We start from the raw sequence: 24,407 nt of genomic DNA, 5'->3' as shown, positions 1-24,407 counted from the left end.
TTATTTTTTATTAGTAAAAGGGATTCTGGGTAGCCAAAGAAAGGGATTCTGGGAAATGAAGCATTTCTGGTTATGTTGGTTAAAGTGCCTATCAGGATGTCTGGCACATGGGAAGGTGCAAAAAATGGTAGTTTTATGAAAAATGCTTAGTGTTGGGACAAGAACTGAAGTGAACTCGGGCAGGTGAAACCATTTGAACTGGTGGTGGTGGAGTTGTGAAATGTTCTTTTTATTTAGAATTCTAATATGGTTGTGCAATGAAATTGCCGAAAACTTGTTCTGCGTAGGGATTATATTTGCTGACCTGTTAACAACTCACAGCAAGGGTGGTCACTTGGGTTTGTCAGAAGTCTGCCCTCCAGGAGGACAGGAGCACCTTGGCGGGGCTGGGAAATGGGTGGATGGAGAAAGAAAGAGAGAGGTCCTTCCAGAAAGTGGCCTCCAGACCAAAGCAAAGGCATCTATTTTCATTTCATTTCCTATTTTATTTATGTGCAATGCTGGTTTCTCAGTTTTCTTTCTTCCCAGAGCAGTTCTCTGGGCAGCCCTGGCCAGACTGCTACATGAGAATTGGCCCGACTTCAGCCTCCTTGTACAAACTCTCCCCACTAAAGCCCGGGGAGGGGAGGGTGAGGCCCCTGTCTTCTGGGAGTGTGTGTGGTGCAATGGGCAAGGGAATGTGGGAGAGTCTTGGGATCTAAGGACTTCACTTTTCCTCCCATGATTGGGAGGTGAAGGCTGTCTGTTGCCACCAACCCTCCATCCCCAGCTCGGCCACCTGGCTTCTGCTTGGCCCTGGAAAATCCCCTTCTCTCTGGGCCTCAGTTTCCCCATCTGAAAAGGGAGGTGTTGGACTAGATGAACGGAGAGGGCTTTTCTGGCTCAGGCAGTCTGTAAGTCTCAGATTCCTGAAGGGTGACTGGAGAAAGGAAAGAAACATGGACAGGAATCCCAAAGAATTTCCCATCAAACACTGCCTTTCCCTCCACCCCCATTTGGGGAATTAGGGTAAAGCAAGTTAATCTCCCTGCTACCATAACAAAGGGAAACTGAGGCAGTCCCATTCTACTATTTCCTTCTTTTCTACCTGACTGCAAATTCCACTCTTTTCCCTTTAAAATAACTAAAAGCCAGATGGGCAATCCCCAAAAGGGTAAAGTCTACAGTTTTGCATTCTTTACTTAAACGTTCTGCATTATGGCATAGGAGTGATACAGTCAGACATGCACCCTGGCCTCATGCTGTGTTATAATGATCTGTTATGTATCCTTCTCCCACTAGACTGGGGGCTCCCCAGGGGCAGAGACTGTGCTACATTTAGCTGTGTAACACTAATAAATATTGGAGGATCTCAATCCTCCTTTTGCATCCGTGACTTATGACCGATTGAGAAATATGCTGAAGAATAAGCTGCCATCTTTACTACTGGAAGGCTGACCTTGGAGACTAGGGCTTGGAGGTGCAGACATAGAGGCTTCCTAAGAGTGACCAGAACTGGCTTTATCCATCCAGTTATAGACAGTAAAGGGAATATGTAGCTTTCCCCAGGTGGGGGTCTGTCCTTACAAAACTGGAAGCATGAAGGAGCAGATTAAAATGTGTACTCCCAAAGGGAAAGGAAAGAGGAAGGCAGAGAGTTACACATGCCCATGTTCTCCCCCAAACTCATTAATAGTGGAACTCCACTTCTTCCCCAAGGAGGTGTGAATGTGTGAAGGCAAGCCAGAAGGGTTATACTAGGGGAGGTTCCTTCACATGGGAGAAAACATCAGGAGTGGGTAGGAAGCATTTTCACCTAAACACACAGTTCTCGGCATGTATCATGAGGCCATTAAGTTTCATCCAGAGTAGGGGATATTTATTGTCTTTCTGGCTGTCCAGGATCTGAGTCCTCTTTCTATGTTTCTTTATGGGAGAGATGGTTTGCTCACCCCTAGGGAGGTAGAACCTGCTTCTTGCTAGGGAAGATGGAAAATGTCAGTATCTTGCTTTCTCAACCTCTCTTGAGTTGTAGTGCAGACCCATGGACTAGTGTTCACTAATCAGATGTGCCTAATCCTGATTTTGAATTGCAAGACAGTGACATTAAAAAGCAGGAACCAAATGGAATTCTTTTTTGGTAATGGGGTAAAGGGGGAAGAAGGTAGCTATACCTGGTTTTTTAATCTAGCAGCAGCTCCAGCGACTAATTTCTGATAGATTGGCAGTGCAAGCCAGCCCCATTAGCAGCAGAAGTGGTGTCCCCACAGGATCAATACTGTAGCATGATTTGGGGTGTTATTCCTGGCTGTGTGGCTATGGGTTCTGGTTTTCAAGTATCCCTGAAGATTCCATGAGCTACCCCAAAATTCTTTTCCTAAATTTCTTTTCTGCTTCAATCAGCCAGAGTCAGTTTCTGTTGCATATAATCAAACCCTGACTGATGCAGAAATTTGTACAAGGAATGGCTGTTGACAACAGATGTGTAGGAAAAGAAGGGGAACCTGAGAATCAGTTATTTGGGCCTGTTGGGACCAAGAGCAGTGAAAATCCAGCTTCAAGCACAGGGACTCTGGCAGCTCGAGCATTCATTGGTGAGACAGTCAATTAAGTTAAAACTTCTAGTCACCTGGAAAGAAGTGCCCCTTGAAAGCAAGGCTCTAAGAGGCTGAGTGGCCACTGCCGTACGACAGTCTCAGGGGCACAGAGATTTCAAGGCCATGAGTGGGATGGCTGCTTCTCACTATATTGTGCAGGCTCATATCCTAACTCCTCAGCTCCAGTGTCCACTAAAAGTTAAGGACCTTTCATGACGGTGACAGAAGAATCTCCATTTTATTTTTTATTTTGTAGAAGCAGGCACAAGAAGAAGACATGGTATTAATATTACTGGAGCCCAGGTCCCAGAGTCAACCAGTGGAAGCTGGAACTATGGCAGCCTTGTCCTGCAGGATTTGGAGCCACAGGAGCATTGAAGATGATGTTGGAGGTGCCACCAAAGCAGAGAAGGAGGGGAAGAAACATCCTAACTCCTCCTTTTCTTCTACTCTCCAACCTCTTATTCATACAGAAGACAGAAAATATAACTATGATATGACTAGGATATGGAGCAGAGGAGGGAAGGGGAGGAATGGATCTGAGAAACAGGAAAAACATCTTGTCCCTAGTCAAGGGATGCATGACTACATCAGATCCCAGGGTGTCTGAAAGGCAATTGCAAAGTTAAACCCAAGAGGAGAGGCAAATGAGGGTAAAATTTTGCTATTTTACATGGGCAAAACCTAAAGAACACACATGGAAATAGACTCTAAGTGTGCTAGACTAAGGAGGGAGTAATATGATTTTAGATTGGGCTGAATTTATTGATATGGATGCCTTTACTAGAGATCCTTATTTCAATTGGCTAGTTTGGGTAATCAGAAGGGATCTTCTGATGGGTTGCTTGGCTGGTTGACTGAATCTTGGACTAAAGAATGGTGTACTGAACAAAGTTAAGATGCCATAAATTCCTCGGCATAAAATAGAGGAATGGAAATTGAAACATTGAGTAAATTTCCATGTGCAATATGTTCCCTACCCTCTAACTATAGTCCCAGAATGGGCCCAGAAGATCGTCCATTTGTGAAGTTATTGAGAAATACGTAGTGACAGGAGCACTGTCGTGGTTGTTCTCTGTAAGGCTGGGGACAGTAGTAGGAAGCTGAAACCTGCAGTTGAAATGGGTGCCCTGACTTCATCAGGGATTAAAGGAGCTTAGGGTGGCAAACTCCAATTAGTAGCACTTAACCACTAGAGGCCGGATGGACATAGTTACCAGATGGGCATAGGGCAGGAGTTCAGACGCCAGATGAGTACCCAATGCCCCACTACTAGCTACCCCTCCACCTGTCCACCGACATCCCTTACCGCTAATACTTATGCTTCAGTGGAAGGCTTCCACCAACATAATGCAACCAACCATCTTTTGAAAAACCAATAACCCATTCACCTATCCCCAGAGGAGTCAACCCATGTCTCAGTAGTAACTACATCCAGGTGCGCTTCCACGATCTGGGGGCAATGGTCATTCCTTGGGTAACACCGCTATCCTGTCTCAAAATTCTGTAATCTGTGAAATAAATTATAAAATTAACCACCACTAACATGCTATTAAATAATAGTGAGGGAAAGGAAAGAAGAGCAAAACTAGGTTAAAATAGTTAAATTCGTACATTTATTGAAACTAAGAATCAGTTGTAAAACAAGCCATTATTTTACATACCATTAAGGAAAGTAATTCCATTAAGTATTCATATAATGCTTTCTCATCACTTATAACTTAGAGCCATTTTATATTTATTCAGACATGGACATAGATTTTTTTCTTATATAACCCTTGTGCATACATAAAAATTAATATATAAGAAAAATATATGGATTATGGTATTCCTCAAACTTCTTCCTATTCATAATTCTACTCTGAATTCCTCCCACATTATTTCTTCAACAAAGAATATTCGCCCACTGTCCTCTTTCCGTGCCTTTTTGCATAGACAATAACTTTTTATTTCAATGTGGAACTATAACATAATATTTTCGAAGACATTTTAAAGGACAATTAAACTAAAATGGGTAGTACCAACAATATAGATAGTTCAGTTGAGGTAATAATAATATGAACAGCTATGACCAACTAAGAAAATGTGCAGGCGATAGTAATTATATTATGAATGTTGCATGTTACCAGCAGTAGCAAGGTGCTATCAATTGTAGGATGCAGCCCTATTTTAAAGGTGTTAAAAACATGAAAAAATGAGCATCTTAGAATTGATGAAATGCAATAGGGAATATAACATACCCATGACATCACAAGGAAGAAAATACAAATATATGCTGAGTCCTTTTTTCTGATGATATATTTTACTTCTGTTCTCCAGTAACCCTTCCATGTCCCATTTGGCTTAATCCAGTACCTCAACTGTTGTTGTTTGTCTGCTTATTCTTTCTACCCTGTAGGTTAACCAGGATCTTCATTTTTGAGGGATCTGAGGCATTGATAGTTTTCCCAGCATAGTTACTGTGGAAAAAATTCTTGCCTTTTTTCCCTCCTATTTATGTAATGGGTAATTTTCCTCTAGCTGCTCTTAAGGTTTTCCCTTTTTCAGTTATTTTCAATATTTAAATTATTACGTTCCTTATGGTGTTTATCCTCCTTAGGGTTTCTTGAAATTCTTGGCTCTGTGGGTTTATGGTTTTCATTAAATTTCATTAAATTGGGAAAAATTCTGGCTCTTATCTTTTCATACTCCTCCGTCGCTCCACTGTGGGACTCTAAAAACACACGTTAGACTGTTTGATGTGGTCCTACAGGTCACTGAAGTTTGCTCATTTTTTCCCTGCCTTTATATTTCTGTATTTCACTTTGGATAGTTTATATTTCTAGGTCAAGTTCACTAATTGTTTTCTTTTGTAGTGTGTAATCTGCTATTATCCTATCCAGTGAAATTTTAATTTCAGATATTGAATTTTTCAGTTCTAGAAGTTTCTTTTAGTTTTAAAAAATATCTTCCCTTTCTTTCTTCATTATGCTCATGTTTTCCTTTAAATCTTTGAGTATATTGAGTATATTTATACTAGTTCATTTAGTATCTTTGCTAACTTCATCATCTCTCATTTCTGGGCATGTTTATATTAATTGATTTTTTTTCTTGGTTATAGGTCTCATTTTCCTGCTTTTTAATATTTTACTTTTTTAGGTGCTGGACATTGTGAATGTTACATTATTGACAAGCTGGGTTTTGTTGTTTTCCTATAAAAAATATCAACATCAAAGTTTGTTTGGGCAGGCAGCTATTTGTGGATCACCTTGATAATCATAAGACTTCCTTTTAAGCCCATGCACTAGGCATGTTTAACCAGGTTAATAAGTGTGACCTGACGATTGTCTGCTGAATGCTCTGTGTATTCAACAAGGTGTCTCATATCTGGCTAGTCAGACTTAAGTCTCTCCCAACCCTGTGAGAACTCTGGAAATTATTATTTTATTTTATTTTTATTTTTTTGAGACAGAGTCTCACTTTGTTGCCCAGGCTAGAGTGAGTGCCGTGGCGTCAGCCTAGCTCACAGCAACCTCAAACTCCTGGGCTTAAGTGATCCTACTGCCTCAGCCTCCCGAGTAGCTGGGACTACAGGCATGCGCCACCATGCCCGGCTAATTTTTTCTATATATATTTTTAGTTGTCCAGATAATTTATTTCTATTTTTAGTAGAGACGGGGTCTTGCTCAGGCTGGTCTCAAACTCCTGACCTCGAGCGATCCACCTGCCTCGGCCTCCCAGAGAGCTAGGATTTCAGGCGTGAGCCACCTCGCCCGGCCTCTGGAAATTATTAATCTTACAGCTATGCAACAGCTATTCTTTCTCCACTCCTGTGGAGTTTCATTCTAAACATACTCAACTCAGTGTTCAGACAGAAACCCAAGGGGACCCCATGCAGATTTCTAGAGTTCTTTGTGTGGCTCTCTCCTCTCCTATACTTTGTACCACAAACTGCAGTTGTCTAGACCTCTCGTTTTCTCAGCTCACTAAGACTGCTGTACTTTGCTCGAGTTCCCTCTGCCTCTGTGCTGGGATGCAGTGAATGCCTACAGCAAGAAAGTCAGCGCAACTGTGCCACTTGCTTCCTTCGTTAACCTTCTCTCAGGAATCACCAGCCTATACTGCCAGCACCGATTTCAATGTGTCCCCTCCAAAATCCAGGTCTTGCCCATGCAATAGTATTAAGAGGTGGCGGATCTTTAGGAGGTGATCAGATCACAGGGGCTCCTTCACAAATGGGATTAAGGCTTTTATAAAAGAAGTTTCACACAGCTTTTGGCTAGCTTGCCCTCCGCCATGTGAGGACACAGTGTTCCTTCCCTCTGGAGGGTGCAGCAACAAGGCGCCATCTTGGAAGCAGAGAGCAGCCCTCACCAGATGAGCAAATCTGCCAAGGGCCTTGACCTTACACTTCCAGCCACAAGACTGTGAGAAATAAATAATTGCCCAATCTATGGTATTCTGTTATAGCAGCACAAACAGACTAAGACAATGTCCTAGTATCTGAAAACAGTTGTTTCATATATTCAGTCCAGTTTTATGGTTGTTCATGGTGAGAGGACTAGTCTGGTACCAGTTACTGCATCATGGGGGGGTGGAAAGGAATTCTTTTCATTAATTTTTTTAACTGTTCCTTTTATAACTTTTTGAGGTTAAAAAATTAATTAATTTTCAACTTTTGCTGTTTGTTTCTAACACAGACATTTATGGCTGTACATTTCCCCATGGACACTGCTTTAGCTTTATTCTACAAGTTTCACTTTGTCAGTATTTTTGTTATTGTTCAATTAAAATATTTTCTCATTTTTATTATAGGTCCTTCTTTGACTCATGAGTTATTCAAAATTATATCCATTATATTCTACAACTATTAGTCCTCTGTTGAATGTGTGTATTACAAATACCTTTCTCGTGTGGTTTATTTTTTTATTTTTATAGTCATATCCTTTAATGAACACAATTTCCTAATTTTAATGAAGTCCCACTTCTGAAAACTTTTTATGGTTAGTTCTTTTTATGGCCTATTTAGGAAAATTTTGCTTATCTTAAAAACATGAAGATATTCTATGTTTTCATTTAAATTATTTATTATTTTATTTTTCACAGTTAGGGTTATGATGTGTCTTGAATTATCTTTTGAAGGTAAATGGAATTAACCAGGTACCTTTTTATAAATCAGGTGACTAGATATGGTTAGTTCTGTTTTTAGACTCTATTCTGTTCTATTTATATATATTCTTGTGCCTTCTTAGTAAAGAATTTTTTTTCCAAAGTATTATGCGTTTTCTACTTTGTTGATTGTTGACTGTCATGCTGCATTTCTTTGTTTGTCCCTCCCTATCCAATTGTACTTACCCACTTTCTTCTTTGCCCAGGGAAGCTGACCCAAATGAACTACATTAAGGACTTTTTTCTGTCTCTGAATCTGGGCCCAGTGGAGAATCCTGGCAAGGGATCAGAAGGAGGGATGGGAGAGAGGTGAGACATTTACGCTCCTGATTTCCTTCCCGTGAGGTCCCCTCAGGTTGATTTTGTGACTTGACCAACTGCCATTGCTCCTCTCAAGGAGCTGATCCTATGAAACTCCTTCTCCTTCCAGGTTCTGGTAACGTCTCCCTGTCCTTCTCTCTTTAGTTCAGAGGTGACAGCTTCTATGCCTGCTAGTCCTGGGTTCCTGAACTACCCTAAGCCCGGCTACCACCTCTGTGATTAGTTTCTTTGCATATAAATCTCTTAGAAAAACCTTAATTTGAATGTGCTATTTCCTGGTGAGATCCTAACTAATGTACTGGCACATTAGAAAGCTTTTTGAGAAAGTGTCTTATATTCCCCATCTTTGCTAAATATGCTTTAGTTTTTATGGTTTGTTTCTAGAAATTCTTAAATTTCCTATGTGGACAATAATAGCCTTTTGTAAATGGAGACCCTTGTGTTTCTTCCTTTAAAATACTTACAATTTTATAATTTTAATTTCTGTTCTTTTTCTTTCTTATTCTCCTGGCTGAGGCCTCCATTATAAAGTTGAGCAGAAGTAATTTTAATTGTCTCATTCCTGGCTTTAAATTGAATGCAACATATGGTTTGTCATTAAGAATTATATTTGTTGTATTGAACAGTGTACTGCATTGTTTGAGAGAATTATGAAGTTCCTTAGTTTCTTTCCTTTTCTTGTTTGACTTTCCCTTGAATCCTGGCTCCATTGTCATAGAGCAAGTCAAGGTTAAAACCATGGAGACCATCCTTCCTTGCCCCAGCCTGAAATGGCAGTAATGGAGCCTCAAGTGAAGGTTGGGCTTTTTGGAATCCTCCATGCAGAACCTTGTAAGATGTTTGTGATGGCAACATTTCAATGTATTATTTTGCTTACAAAACATCTGCTTTTAAAAAATCCCAATTTACTCCTCCTTCTTATTAGGAGCAAGGAGAGCAAGTAGTAAAGGGGATAATGAGCAAAGAAACCACGTTCTGACACCCAAATCACTGGCGGCAATCCTATGACCCAGGTATTAGTATGCTATTTTACAGACGAGGAAGCTGAAGCTTAGGGAGGCAAAGTCCTCTGCCCAGAATAACGGCAGAGTGGGATTTTGGATCTGTGGCCCCAAATGTTATGCTCAGGAGCACCACTTGCTTCCTCACAATAGAGAAGCGAAACCTGGGCCTCATCTCACCACTGGCATGCTTCTTCCTCTCCCTGACCGTTGGAGCCTCAGCTACAAGCATTCTGGTCCCACTCTTCCATCCAGTTCCCCAGCAGTCTACAGTTTGGAAGCACTGTGGCCCTCTGACCATGCTTCTAGACCTCCTGGGCACACTGTGGGCTGCATAGCCTGTCACTGTTGTGAGTATGGTGCATGTGTGTGTGTGGATGGGAGGGTAGAGTCTGGAAAAGGCAGGAGGGCAGAGTGGGATTCTGATTCTGCTTCTCTGTGGACTAGGCTTGGTGCCGAGATGGGCAGGCACTTGCTGCTGCTGCCTGGTCTGCTCCTGTCCCTTCCTCTGACCACAGGCTGGACCGTCTCTAACTGCCTAGTGACCGACGGCTCCCGGTTACCTCTGCTTTCCCGCTTCTTCCTGATCTGCCCGTTGGACTCCAGCTTGCCCCTTCTCGCTGCGTGCAACTCGGTGACCAACCTGACACAGACCTTGGAAGCAGTGCCACAGAGTGTGGAGGGGCTCTGTCTTGCTGGTTCCACTTCTGTTCTGCCCCGGGATGCCTTCTCCAACTTCCCTGGGCTCAAAGTCCTGGGGCTGAGTCTGAATCTCACCCAGATCCTGCCAGGAGCTCTCCGGGGCTTGGGGCAGCTGCGGCATCTTTCTTTCATATCTCGCCCCATGGGAGGATTTATCCTCCTACCCCATGATGTCTTTGTTGACCTAAGATCCCTCCAGCACCTTGCTTTCCTGGGCCCCTGCCTGGACGGGAACTTGGGTGTCCGGTTGCCTCCCAGTCTACAACAGCTGTCTGTCAAGCTCAGTTGCCTTCAAGATATAGGGGTGCTGGCTGATATCTTCCCTGATCTGGTGCGTGGCCCTTCCTCTGGGAATGCCTGGACTCTGGACATGTTGGATCTGTCATTCAACAGTAAGCTGATGATGGCCAGGCCTGGGGCCCTCCAGGGTCTCCAGCTAGGGTCTTTGAATCTGGACCACACAAAGATGAAGGCAGCTGCAGTAGTGGGACTGGGGCTGCAGAGGTTGGATGGCCTGTCTATGATATACACTGATACGGCTGAGCTGCCTGCCTGGACAGTTGCCCACTTTGAGCTGCAGGAGCTGAATTTGCGAATTAATCGGATAGGGAACATATCTCTAGAAGCCTTGGCTTCCTGCCGCAGCCTGAAGAGCTTCGGTCTTTGGAGCAGTGGCCTGACTGAGCTACCACCAGGTTTCCTGGCTGCCATGCCCAGGCTTCAGAAACTGAACCTCACCAACAACAAACTGCAGAGCGCCATGCTATGCGGGAATGACACAGAGGCTGTGTCAGGACTGCAGGCCCTGGATCTGTCCATGAATGGGCTGCATACCCTGCCCCCAGCCACCTTCTCCTGTTTGCCCCACCTGCGAGAGCTGTTACTTCAGGGAAACCAGTTGGTTTGCCTGGAAAGCCAGGTATTTCAGGGTCTACAGAGGCTAGAGACCTTGAATTTGGGCAAAAATCCACTGGTAACCCTGGGTGAGGGCTGGTTAGCTCCTCTGCCTGCACTGAACACCCTAAGCCTACTAGACACCCGCATGGTGCTGAGCCCAGCCTGGGATTTCCGGGGACTGGAGAGTCTGCTCAACTTGAGACTGCAGCTCCCCTCTGACCCTTCTGGGGTAGGGTTGTCCCTGCCCCCGAGGCTGACTAGCTTGGAGCTTCATGCAGTCTCAGGCATGAAGCATTGGAATCTGTCCCCTAATGTCCTTCCATTCTTGCAGACCCTAACTTTAAAAGGCTGGGGACTGCAGCTGGAGACCCAGAATGTCTCCAAGGTCTTCCCTGCCCTTCATGAACTCTCCCTGCTTGGCAGTAGCTTGGAGGCTCTCTGCTCCCAGGGCACCTCCAGTTTTTTCCTGTGGCAACTCCCCACGCTCAAGTCCCTGAGAGTACAGGGAGATGGGCACAGCCCCAGACCCTGCCGCATCACAGGGCTGCCAGACCTCCTGGAGCTGAAGCTGCAGGAACTGCAGTCCCGAGCCCGGCCCCGCCCAGTGCAGCTTGAGGAGCTGGTGGGTGAGCTGCCGAGGCTCCGGGTGCTGCTGCTACGGCAGACAGGGCTGGAGACACTGTCTGCGGTTGCTTTCCAAGGCCTGAGCAATCTCCAGGTCTTAGTGCTAGACAGGGAGAAAGGCCTTGTGCTGGACGACAGCCTCCAGGATCACAGTCCTCGGATGCCCCAGTACATGTATATTCTGACTTCGTCCTTGGCCTGCCAGTGTGCCAATGCCTGGGTGGGGCCCTGGCTGGAGCGGTCCCCCAGAACATACATGCACATAGTAACAAAGCCTTTGTGCCAGCCAGAATCTGGGGGCCGCCCCAGGAGCCCCCTTTTCCCCTTTCTCCAGAGCCACTGCTCCGAAACTCTGGGGCTGGGACTCTTTTTGGGCAGCTCTGCCCTGTTGCTTCTTCTGGTCTCCCTGCCCCTCTTACGGGAAGCCAGGAGCTCCTGGATCCTCTATGTCCAGGCCTTGTTCAAGGCTTGGCTCCAGGGTCTGAGGAGTCAGAGGGATGAAGGCAAAAATTTCCTTTATGATGTGTTTGTGTCCCACTGCAGGCAAGACCAGGGCTGGGTGGTGCAGGAGCTGCTGCCCACTCTGGAGGGTTGCCCTCCGGCTGGCTGGGGGCTGCGCATCTGCCTCCCTGAGCGGGATTTTGAGCCAGGCAAGGATGTGGCCGACAATGTAGCAGACAGCATGGCAGGCAGCCGGGTCACACTCTGTGTGCTCAGTCGCCAGGCTCTGAACACCCCCCGCTGCCGCCTGGAGCTCCGCCTGGCCACCTCCCTCCTGCTGGCTGCCCCACAACCCCCGGTGCTGCTGCTGGTCTTCCTGGAGCCTGTCTCCCGCCACCAGCTCCCCCGCTACCATAGACTGGCCCGGCTGCTCCGCCGAGGAGACTATTGCATGTGGCCCAAGGAAGATGAAAAAAAGGGTGACTTCTGGGCAAGGCTGAAGAGCAGGCTGGAGCAGGCTGGGTTAGGGCAGATTGGGTGCATGTGTGTTGGAGGGTGGGGTAAGAACAGCAAGCCAGACTGGCAGAGAGGTAGTGGGCATGTGTGGTTTGTGAGGCGGAACTCTGCTTCCCCATAGGAGGTGGGGGTGCTGCCTGTCAGGGAGTATCAAATGCTGAGACCACAGGCTTTGGAAAGACTATAGAGGTGGAATGAGAAAATTTGGGAGATGGCAGGTGGCCATGTGGTGTGTGATGTGATTTCAAGATCTCCAAATCTTCAAAAAATTTGCTAAATCCATGAAATGCTTGGCTTGATTGAACTTTTTTTTTTTTTGATGGAAACCCACATGAGGCAGAAGGTGAAGAGCCTAGAGAAATGAAAGGTGGCCTTTCTAATAACCTGTCTAACAGCGGGAAATAAACTATCACACAGAAAGTAAGGGAAATAAACTCACAGCACATACTTACCTCTTTGAAGAGGAAACTCACAACACCTCCCTTTGTTTTGTTTAATTAAAGCACCTATGGCCTAAATGGTTATCTCTAAGAGTGACGTTTTCTCAGCCTTGAAGAGCCATAAGCAGACAATAGAGGTACGAACTCCCTGCTCCAGCCAGGCCTCTGTTCCTGCTAAAATCCAGATTCTAAGGACTCTGATAAAGCTGGCCTCACAGAGAAAAGAGAAAAATAAAGGGCCAAGTTGCCACCGCTTCTGTTATCAGTCTGCCTAAGCAGAGAAAAAAATATCCATTTTTACCCTTTAAAACTCCAAGCAAGTTTCCCTCAGCTGCCTGGCATTTCTACTCATGTGCTGTGGCCACTCCCCCCTCTCTCTCTCTTTTGCATTCTCTCTCTCTCTTTCTTCCTTTCTTGGAGAAATAAATAAACTTTTACTTCTGTATATCCTAATCTCTGTGTGAGAAATCTACACTCCGCTCCCTGTGTATGAATTCAAATCACAGAAACTGTAGCTTAGAGGAAACAAGGTTGGGAATTCAGGGAGTATACGGAGAAGGAGGGAGGGCTCTGGGAAGTCCCAAGCTGTGGAATGGGTCCAGGCCAAGTTCAACTTGATCTTCAAGAGGCAAACAGGACCCTTTTGCCATCTGGGTTATAGAGGAATTGGCAGCTGAGGACCAAAAAGCTGGGATGCTGCCCAGGAGGCAGCAGACTGATTGCCTCTCCCTCAATAAACACATGAAGCCCTGTTCACATCTATCTCCTTCTGAGACTCATAGCAACACTGGGAGGAGAAACAGACCCCTTGTCACTCTGGGCTGTGGCCATGCTAGACTACCTGTAGCTCCCAGAACACTGTGCACTCCTGCCTCTAGGCCTTTGCACATGCTGTTCCTGCACCAAAGAACACCCATCTCCTAGGGAACTCCTAAGTATTCTTTAAGATGCAGCTCAGCCATCACCTACTTCAGAGGACTTCTCTGACCTCCCAGCCTGGGTAAGCTATTGCCTCTAGGTTCCTACAATTTTCTTTACCTCCCTTTCTCAGAGGACTGATCACAGGTCTGGGGATGATCACACTACGGTTTGGAAAGAAAATGTTATAACTTCTATTTTTTTAAATCTCACCTTATTCTGAAGCTAGACTATTTGCTTTTTAGCTTTGGCCTGTTACTTAACCTCTCTGTATCTCAGTTTCCTTTTCTGTGATACAGGGGAGTATTAGACCCTCCCTCAAAGGGTTTTATGAGGATTAAATGAGTTAATATGTATCAAGCACTGAGAGAAGGACCTAATAATGCATTGTCAGTGTTCAAGAAAAGTTAGCTATTACATGCACATCATTTATAAGTGAATAAATACACATATGTTGCGAATGTGTGCTCAAAATGTTTTACTCATAGGAGTGCTCTACGAGGAAAGTTTAGAGATCAGGCCCTGGGGGCAGAGACCAGGGCCTTCATCTCTGCATCATTAGAGCCTGCTGTTGGCACAACTCAGAGAGGGTCTCAATAAACAACTGTGGCCATTTGGATTTGCAAACCAAATCCTGATGGGTGCTGAACTAGAGAGAACTCGGATCTGGTTCAGCTTCTGCTGCTTATTTCTATACGACACTGGAGCGAGCACTGGCCTCTTGGGGCCTTCCATAGTTTTCCTCTTCTGTGAAATACCAGCCTTAGACAAAGGTTCGGGGAAACCATAGAATAATTCCAGGCTAGAGTAGGGTGAGGTGCGCCCTCTTGTGTCCTAGTGGTGTCCTCTGTACACACCTCCCATCCTCTGCAGGGCATATGATGCTGAAGTGGATGTTCTTACCTGACCTGCAAAGCTGCCCCTCCAGCCTCAGATCCTGACGCTCTATCAGATGTCTCCAGCCACACCCCCAGCAGCCCACACTGCCACAATGTTTCTCCCCCCTCAAACCTTCCGCCTTTTCCACATATGGTCTCTTCCCCATGCAGTGTGGGACCTTTGGAGTCCCATGCCCAGGGGTTCAAATCCCAGCCCTGTGCAATCATTTCTCTAAGCTCCCATTCCCTCTTTGTAAATTGGGGTTAATGATACCACCCTCATAGGGCTGTGGTGAGATGTCAGTGAGGCTGTTTATAGGCTGCTATTATGTTTATTGAGTAAAATCACATGAGTTTTTACTATAAATAAGTTGGAACATGTTTCACAGGGGAGAAGGAATTTGAACTAGGTTATTAAAACTAAAATATAGAATTCCCCCATTTTAACACTAACCAACATGTATTGGTTGGTTAGCGTTGGTTACCATATGCTAGGTACTGTTAATTAACCCAGGTGTCATAACCATTGATAAAACTAATAATAATAGCTAATGGTTTTTAAACACTTTCTGTGTGTCAGACATGTTCTGAGCTCTTTACATACTTTCCCCCATTTATTCCTCTCAACAAGCCTGTCAGGAAGACGTCATTATTATTATTCCTATCTTACAGATGAGGAAACTGAGATATAAAGAGGTTCAGTAATTTGCCCAAGTTTTCACAACTAGTGAGTGGCCATGCCTGCATCCAGCATTTGAAAGTAAGAAGTTTCAGACACAAGCAGCTTGACTCCAGAGACCATGCTTTACCTACATCATCTCATTTTATCTTCAAAACACCCTGTTTTGTAGGTTCTATTATATTACCTGCAGTTTACGGATGAAAAATCCAAAGACAACAGAGTGTAAAGTCATTTGTTTTCAAGGAAACACAGCTAGGTAATAGTTGGGTTGGGATTTGGATCCATCTAACTACAAAACCCACATTCTCAATTCCATATTAGATTGCTCATATCCCAAAGTATTCACAGTGGTACAAAGCAACTACATTTATATTAGGATTATTCTGTAATAATGATTATTAATAACATACTTCTAACACCCACGGAGTGCCAAGCTCTGTACCAACTGATTTACATAATAATAGCTAACATTTGCTGTGTATTATTAGGACCCAGGCCCTGAGCTAATCGTTTTAGGTGTATCATCTCACGGAAGTCTCACAAAAACCTGGTGACATGGATGCTATTATTATCCTCATTTTACGGGCGGAGAAAGCAAGGTTCAGAATTCATCCAAAGTCACGCAGCTTAGCTGTGAGCTGGAAAGTGAAACTACAACTGTCCAATTCTCTCCTGCCCACCAGGCTGGTCACCTCTAGTCACCCTCTCTCTTTATTTCTTACTGTTCCTGCTTTGACCTCTCACGGTCTAGGGTCTCCCCGCGCCCCTTCAATAGGCTCCGTCCCTTCTGCTTACGGGCCCGCCCACTGGGCGCTGCCGTTATCCCTGAGCCTATGGAAAGCGTAAGGATCGCAACAGGCCCCGCCCCCAAGCATTGAACTCGTTCCGATTTGTTCAGTGCCAGGGTCCGTGAGAAGATGACATATTTATTGGCTAACGACCTCCGAAAGGCAGCAAACGGAGGGGGCTGCCCACAGGCGCTCGCGCTGTGCCTTCTGGGAGCTGTAGTCTCAGACGCTCCATTCCCGGGGTGGCGCCGTTCGGACTCCGCGTCCCAGCATTCCCTGCGCGAGCCCTGGAGCACTTCCGCCCTGGTGTGAAGTGGGTGTCTCGGTGGGTGAGTCCGGGTGGCGGGGCGGGGGCAGGAGAGACTCAGGCTCTGGGCTGGAGATTAGGAGGTGGTGGTGACACAGGGAGCTGGGGAAGGTGAGAGGGGAGAAAGAAACTTATATATGGTGGTAGAGGGTGAGGGGCGGTCAGAGGATGAAGCGTCCGGAGATGGGAAGGGTCATAGAGGGGTCGGGGATGGGGAGGGAGATAGAGGGCCCTGGGAGTGAGGAGGGTCTTAGGAAGGTCTGAAGGTGAGGAGGCAGAGAGATTTTGGAGGTGGGAGAGCTATAGAAGGGTCTGGAGAACACAGAGATGATAGAGGGTTCTGGGGCCCTGACAAGAAGTGAAGATAAGACGGCCTGAGGTTGAAGCCCTACGTTAAAAATAGTGCTTCAGTCTCTACTTACCTGCCTAGGACAAACATGCTTAATTTGATACTCTCTCTAATGGTCGTTAACCTCTGGAACCCAGTGGGTGGGACTGGCTATTGTGTTCTGCCCCAAACCTGCACTTTTCCCTATGCTTGATGGAAGTGAGTGACACCACATGCACTTTACCTAGCTACCTGCCTATCTACTTTGCCCTCTGGTTCGTCTTGCATTTGAAGATCAAGGGTCTTCAAACCTTTCAATTTCTTTAACATATCTTCGATCTACCCCTTTCTTAGCAGGGTTTTGGCAGAAGCCCCTACTTGTTCCCTCCCCCAGCATGAGCAGACACATTGCAGCTGGTGTGATCGGTTTAACCCACAAATCTGATTATGCCTTCTCTTAAAAACTTTCATTGGGTTCCACCATCTGTAGAATTCAGTCCAAACACTTTAGCTTGGTATTCTAGATCCTTCATAAACTCCTTTTGCAACCTAATCTCCATGTACCGCACACTCCAGGGCTGTCAAAATTTTCCCCATTTCTTGGGTAGGCCATTTGATTTTCCATCATTGTATATGCTGTTCTCTTTGCTTAGAATATTCACCCCTCCACCATTCTCTGCCAAGAAAACTACTCTTCCTTCAAGAACTAACTCAACTCTTAGTTTGTTCAATTCTCTTAAGCAGATTAAGTCACCCCCAGCTCCCATGACTTCTCTTACTGTATATGCCATATTTGATCATAATTACCTGTGACTTTTTTGTTTGTTCCACTAGACTGTGAGCATCTCCAGGATAGAAACTGTGTCTCAGTCCCCCCGTTTCCCATTGCCCATCCCAGAGCAGTAAACACTTGATGTAAATCGGTAAATTCTTGATGGATGTGTGAATAAAGACCATCCAGGGTAACCTTTGCAATACCAGGCTTGAAGACACTATTTCCACTGGATTTCTACGGGCAGGAGCTTTAGCCTTCTCCTGCCTGTCAGGGTTATCTGCTGGAAGCTGAGGCTGATTCAGTGCCGATGGGAGTTTAAGCCAGGGGTGGTACATACATAGAATGTGTGCTGCCACTTCTTCTTCCCGTGACCCTGACAGTCATGGCTAATTGGTCACAGCACATATTTACACAGTACTCAGAGCCCTCAGCACACTACCTTAGGCAGCCACTTCTAGTTGACTGAAGTTTGTGCTTTAAATGAAACCTATTTGCTCTCCCTGGTTTAAGCACTTAAGTGTGAGGTCAGCCTGCTTTAAGCCAAAGCTTGGATGATCAGGCAAGTGGGCCTGACAGCCTTTGGGAATTCCCAGCTTTTTTCTCTTTGGAGGTCACAGACCAGTCTTGGCCTTTCCCATGGAACTGGGGAGGATCTTCTCTTCCTATCCTACTGTTCACTGACTGGGCTTCTCAAGTCTACCTTCTTACTAACCCAGGAGCCAAGATGCCTCTCAGCTTCCCTGTGTTTGTAAAGGGATCCTGATTTTGATGGCTGTCAACACCTATCCCTCATTGCTTGAGGGAATCTATGCGTTTTCTAGGTCTTCCTGGATATTGGAAGGGACCTTTGAGATCATTTAGCTGACAGATGGCAAAGTAACAGCCATGTTGAATGAGGTCCACCATCATACTTTATGTAATCTTCACGGCATGTGAAACAATTTTGAGTTGGTTGCCAACATTTGAAAATCTAGAGTTCTAGCTTCTTTTGGAAAAATGGGAAGGCCGAGGAATACACTGGGCCTATGGTCCCCCTGGCACTCTGTGGTTAGCCACAGTTTTTACCCAGTTCTCTTCACTCATTGACTTATTTACATTGCTAGGCTCCTGTAGCCATTAAACTTGCAGCCACTGATTCTAGTTTCCCTGCCCTGCTCTACCCCCATCATACTAATTGGAGAACCTAGGGCAACTGCTGAATAGGGCCAGGCTGTGTAAACTGCCACCTAGGTAGGCAGCCACTGGGGCTACGTGACCTGTTTAGAGTCACACGGCTGATAAATGGCAGGAAGGGAACTAGAACTCCAGTCTGCTCACTCCTGTCTTAATGTTCTTTTTACTTTCCCATACCATCTTTCAGGAGTTTGGATGACTAGCAGACATAGAGGAATCTATGTGATGTGGTTAAGACAAATGGTTAAATTGGATATCAGACTGAGATGGGGGGTGGGGGGAGGGGATGGGTGTATGCCTACATGACGAGTGCGTTGCACACCCTCTGGGGAATGGTCATGCTTGAAGGTGCAGACTCGGGGAGGTGGGGGGGGGGGAGGGGATGGAGGTATGACTACATGATGAGTGCCAGGCGCACTGTCTGGAGAATGGACACGCTTGGGACTCTGACTCAGGGGGATGGGTGGGACATGGACAGTGTATATGACCTGAACTTATGTACCCCCATGATGAGCTGAAATAAAAAAAAAAAAAAAAGACAAATGGTTAGAGAAAACAGATCTGGGCTTAGATCCTAGCTCTGCCATTTGCTGGTTGTGTAACCTTAAGTGAATCTTCTTCCTAGAAACTCAGTTTCTGTATATGTAATTGAGGATATAGTGGGAGTCATACCTTAAAAGATAATCACATTCTGAAGTCAGCACAGAAGGTGAAAATCATATTTAGCCAAAAATCAGCTAGTTTGAAAATCCTCTGGCAAAGAGCCATTTCAGAAATCAACACACTGTCTTTTAATAAGCTAACCAGCACAGCCGGGTTTTTTTTTTTGTTTGAACATTAAATGAAAGAGTTGGCTTATGTTAGGGACCATGCTGTATGTAAGACACTTCATTCACACTCAGTGGCGAGAGAGGCTCAAGGGAGCCAAGATTAACCTGCAGAATAGCAAAGTCATAGGTGTCATTACCACACACATGCTCACTCTGCAACAGACACACAGTGAATGGAACTGGCTGTGCTGTTCAAATTATGCTTTCTTTTTTCCTCTCTGGTCTTTGTATGTAGTAGAAGTTACAGATCAATGAAATGCAGTTCAACGCTAATGACACTCCACTTGCCTGCCTGGAAGATTCAGTGAAATGATGAATGTAGAGTACTTAGCACCATGCCTGGTACCTTGTAGGCACTCAGTAAATGGGTACTCTTGGAGGTTGCTGATCTCAGTGAGGCCTGGCCATTCTTGGTAGTCTCAGGACTGAGGGATCCTGCTGTCCATTTTCCCTTGGTCACTTCTGTGTGAAGTCACCCTGCTGTTGGCCCCTGCATTATCTTCCCTCTCCCCACAATAGGCTGCTATCCATATTTCAGTCTAAAAAAGAATTGAAAAGGGTTGCGGTGATATATGGTCCCTGGGGCTTTCTGATTTTTATTTGAAACTAACCTTTGGGATTTTCAAGTCTTTCCAGAAGAAAATACCTATTGTCTGAGACTGGGCTTTAGGCCTGGTGGGACTGATAATTGCCCCTTTTGTTGTAGGGTCCTATTTATGCAGCAGCAGAAATGTTTTTACATGCTTATTGACTGTATTTCTCACTAGACTATAATTTTTATGCAAGTAGGGACTATCTGTCCTAGCTACTATTGGATCTGCAGCTGCCAGTGCAGTGCAGGGTATATAGTGGGTATTCTATAAAGGGTGAATTAGTCCTTGTGTGAGAAAGTGACAGGAATGTGTTTGGACTAGTGCATCAGTAAGGCTATAGTTAAAAAAGAAATTTCATGAAAGGTTAATTCTTTAATATAAATTATAGATCATCCATGTCCCATTAAGCTTTTGATGTACCAGATTTACCATTTTAATAAAAGGCAGTAAAACTTTTTATGGCCTTGCTGTTCACCAGATACTGGGCTGGGCACTGCCGATGCAGATATGAGAAAGATACAGTTCTGGCCCTAGTAATATAGTCTACTGGGGCTGTCAGGTGTAGGAACGAGTAACTATACTAGTGTAGGATAAAACCTACATTAGAGGTATATACCAACTGCTTTGGGAATACAGGATTGGGGAGGTAATTCTTGGAAGGCAGGAATGGGGGCAGGACATGACAAGGGCCTGTCAAGGAACTCTTGTCAAAGGAGGTGACATTTTAAGCTGATAGCTGAAGGATGAGCAGGAAGTTGCCAGGTATGTGTGAGTTGTGCTTTCAGCCTCTTCCTAAGTATATGGACGTCTTTAGGACAAGCTCTTACTTTTTATCACCCTTGCCCTGTTTGCATTCAGTCTAGTCAGATGTTCTAAAATGCTAAATAGCACCCTTCCTCCTTGTCAGTTTAGCTGTGTCATCCCCACTTGGAAGCAGCTAATAGCCTCCTTTGAGTGGGTATTTTTTTTTTTTTTATGTCATCTAGACTTGTTGGGAATGACACAAAGGGCTCATTTTCTCAGATAACCCAGCATGGTTGTTGTCAGGGAGGCTGTAATTTCCCTGGGGACATACACATATCCCTCTAATATAATGTAGAAAGTGGTAAGTGTCATAGAGAGATGGATATAAAAAGGAGAAAGGGATTCCTTTTGGCATGAGCAGGAAGGTCGTTTATTCTTTTTTTATCTAGTGTGCACAGAAAGGGATTAATTGTAATCCTTGCTTCATGACACGTCATCATTGTTAGTTGATCATTCATGACTTCACTGTTTATTGAGTGCTTCCTGTGTGTGCTAAGCACCGTGCTAGGTCCCTCAGGAAGCTAATGATCTAGTAGGTAAGATAATTACAATAAAGGATGATCAGGGTTATGGTAGAGAAAACATAAGATGCCGTGGAACCTTCTGGCTGAGGACCGAATCTTGCTTCAGGGTACAGGGAAGGCCTTGTGGAAAAAGTGCAGTGTAAGTGGAAACCTAGCTGGGTGAAGAAAGGGAGGAGACCACAGCATGGGGGAAGGTTCAGCAGCACGGTGTAGGATCTGCAAGCTGTGCTGCTGGATCACCGTGACTAGTGGAGCACGGTAAAGAGATGAGGTTGGAGACTTGGGCAAGGTTTATACTTTATCTTTAGGGAAATGGGAGACCGCTGAAAAGTGTTTAGCAGGGAAGTGACATAGTCAGGTTTTGATCTAGTCTGGTTGTTGTGCAAAGAATGGAGCAGGGGTTGGGATGAGGGGAGCGGAGGCAGGACATGTGTTAGGAGGCTGATCAAGTGAAAGATATGATGATTCTCAGGACTGACCTGGTGGCATTGGGGATGGAAATGCCAAGTGGACACAGCTGGGTGATGAATTGGATGTAGGAGATCTTGGAGAAGGATGACAACTAGGCCCCTGGTGTGGGCACTTGATGGAAGGTTGTACCTTCCCTGAATGGGGAGCTTCAGAAGGCAGACAGGTTTGCAGGAGAAAAGGATGAATACAGCTTTTTACCCATTGAGTTTGGGATGCCTAAGGGACAGTCAAGTGGAAATGTCATGAAAGGGTTTTGATTTTGGGGCCTGGGGGTCTGGAGACAGGTCCTGGCTTGGGTTTTGGGAGTCATGTTAAGAGGTGGTGAACAATGCTAGATGGGTGAAATGACAAAGGGGGAGTGTAGAGTGAAAGAGGGATTTTGGAAGGAGAGCATCCTTAGAGGATGTCAACCAAGATTTTGGGCTTAGAAAGAAAGGCCTTATGGAGCGGGGTAACATTTGGAGCCCAACTTGAGGGAAGGTTAGACTTTGGACACATGTAGGAGGGAGGAAGGCCACATTGGGGCCAGATCATGGAGGCCTGGGATGCCAGGCTAAGGTGTTGAGGCACGTCCCAGAGGACTTGATACTGTGCTGTCTGCCTCCAAAGCGTGCTAGCTGCTGGCTTTGGTGCCAGATTGTGGTCTCACTTCTTGCCTATGGAAAAGGGGCATCTCTTAGCACCCCTGCCTCTCACATAGAGGGTGGAAGGTGTGGGAGAAGTGAGGAAAGTGAGGCTTCTGGGTCCTCTTGTTCAACTCTGTCCTATGTCTTTCTGTCTTCAGAGCCGTGGAGCCCCCGAAGGACTCACCGTAGATGCAGGAAGCCGTTGGATGAGGACAGCCCAGCTGACGTGAAGCATCCAGACTGGACCATGGCGGTGGCCCTGGAATCCCAGGCCCATGCCTCTCCCCCACCAGAGCCTGAAGAAGTCCTGATTGTGAAACTGGAGGAGGACTCGTGGGGCTCAGAATCCAAACCCCAGGAGAAGGGCCACGAGTCTGTCTCAGGCCCTGAGGCCTCCCGCCAGCGCTTCAGGCAGTTCCAGTACAGGGATGCAGCTGGACCCCACGAGGCCTTCAGCCAGCTCTGGGCTCTCTGCTGTCGTTGGCTGAGGCCAGAGATCCGCCTCAAAGAGCAGATCCTGGAGCTGCTGGTGCTAGAGCAATTCCTGACTATCTTACCCAGGGACGTCCAGACCTGGGTGCAGGCGCGCCACCCTGAGAGCGGTGAGGAGGCGGTGGCCCTGGTGGAGGATTGGCACCGGGAGGCGCGGGCTACAGGACAGCGGGTGAGGCAAATGGTCTCTTCTCCAAGGAGGGGGTTGGGCAAGGCAGTGGGGCTGTGACTAGGTTAATAAGTGCCCAAATCACAGTAATAATAATAATTATTGAGCAACTGACATTTATTGATCACAACTATATACCAGGCTCTGTCTCTGTTCTAAGTGCTTTACATGTATTAACTCATTTAATCCTGTCAACAATTCAATAAGATAGGTACTGTATTCCTGATTTTACCAATGAAGAAACAGAGACAGAGAAAAGATGGATAATTTGTTCAAGGTCACACAGCTTCTAGGCGGTAGAGTCAGGATTTGCACTGGGGCATTCTGACTGTAAAGCCTGCATGTCTAATCACTACTCCAGACTGCCTCCCAGGACCATACTCACAGTGTGGTTAATTTGTATTGTGTTTTATACTTAACAAAACCTTTTTACATATGTGATCTCTTTGGATGCCTATAGCAGTTATGTAGGTAGACAGAAATAGTAGTATTTATCCCCATTTTATAGGTTAAACTAAGGCCCAGAAAGTCAAGTGGCTCACAAAGGTCACTCAGGGAGTGAACCAGAGCCTAAACTGAGATCCTTAGGTTCCAAAGTCGTCGTTCTTTCTGCCACATGACAGATGCCTCATCTGCAAACCATGGGAATTAAAATACCTCTGAGCTGCGAGGCTCAAACGAGATACTAACTGACATTTTGTGAGTACCCACTGTGTGTCAGGCACTGTTGTAAGGTTTTTATATTAATATATCCCTCATCTAATCAACCCAGCAATCCAATAAGGTAGGTGCTATTATCATTGCCATTTTTAAATGAGTAAACAGAGAGGTAAGTAAACTTGTCTACATTTATATAACTAAGTGGTAGAAATGAGGTCAGGGAAGTGAAAGTATCGTGGATTTAACATTCACAATTTCAACAGTTTGCAAGTGACTCTGAAGACCCACAATATACTGTATGATTCTTCTGTGACACAAATTTTGAATCCTGCTTTGAAGCTGGTATATGTAGAAGAGATCCTTTAGCTGGCTGGGGGCTGAGCCAGCCACCCAGAACCTTCATCTAAACATAACTCTGTTCTCCACTTGTTATAGTCAGTAATTCTTGTGATATTATACTTAACCACGTTTTGCTGAGGGAAATAATAGCTTTGGGAAAATCCCTTGCAAATGGCAGGGGTTTTCTGTACGTTTAAACAGTAAAGCTCTATACAGATGTGAGATTGGAGGAAGAAAGTTTTGAGGTCTATGGCTTTGCTTTTTCAATTCCTTTACAAACTGGTTGAAGATACAGAAAGAATAATATTTAAAGTTGCAGAACGAAGTATGAGAGAGTGTGCCTCATTTTAATATACCACCCTACCTACCCTGATATACATATTT

At 45.3% G+C, this 24,407-nt stretch overlaps 2 protein-coding genes across 4 annotated transcripts in view; both read left to right on the top strand.

The window, feature by feature from the left end:
* Window positions 1-9,506: 9,506 nt before the first annotated feature.
* Window positions 9,507-16,244, top strand: LOC123634871 (toll-like receptor 12). The gene is made up of 3 exons (XM_045546554.1): window positions 9,507-12,270; window positions 15,920-15,986; window positions 16,043-16,244. Exons 1-3 carry the CDS (start codon window positions 9,507-9,509, stop codon window positions 16,242-16,244), a joined length of 3,033 nt encoding a protein of 1,010 aa, XP_045402510.1.
* ZSCAN20 (zinc finger and SCAN domain containing 20) overlaps window positions 16,169-24,407 on the top strand; it is a 23,000-nt gene continuing 14,761 nt past the window's right edge. For 2 of the 3 annotated variants that reach the window (XM_045548317.1, XM_045548315.1), the window contains exons 1-2: window positions 16,169-16,261; window positions 22,522-23,027. In XM_045548317.1, coding sequence (XP_045404273.1) covers window positions 22,611-23,027 — 417 coding nt within the window. In that variant the 5' untranslated portion in view covers window positions 16,169-16,261; window positions 22,522-22,610. The remainder of the gene's footprint in view (window positions 16,262-22,521; window positions 23,028-24,407) is intronic. The other variant, XM_045548316.1, reaches the window with a different exon arrangement.

This window comes from Lemur catta, chromosome 3 (genome assembly GCF_020740605.2).
Source record: "Lemur catta isolate mLemCat1 chromosome 3, mLemCat1.pri, whole genome shotgun sequence".
NCBI lineage: Eukaryota > Metazoa > Chordata > Mammalia > Primates > Lemuridae > Lemur > Lemur catta.
This window is presented reverse-complemented; position numbering and strand designations above follow the sequence as displayed.

Excerpts from the sequence above, each read along its gene's own strand:
- LOC123634871 (XM_045546554.1), top strand. The coding sequence starts at position 9,507 with ATGGGCAGGCACTTGCTGCTGCTGCCTGGTCTGCTCCTGTCCCTTCCT. Across the intron at positions 12,271-15,919 it reads CATGTGTGTTGGAGGGTGGG|GCTCCGTCCCTTCTGCTTAC; the intron begins GTAAGAACAGCA and ends CCCCTTCAATAG. Across the intron at positions 15,987-16,042 it reads TCCCTGAGCCTATGGAAAGC|TGCCAGGGTCCGTGAGAAGA; the intron begins GTAAGGATCGCA and ends CGATTTGTTCAG.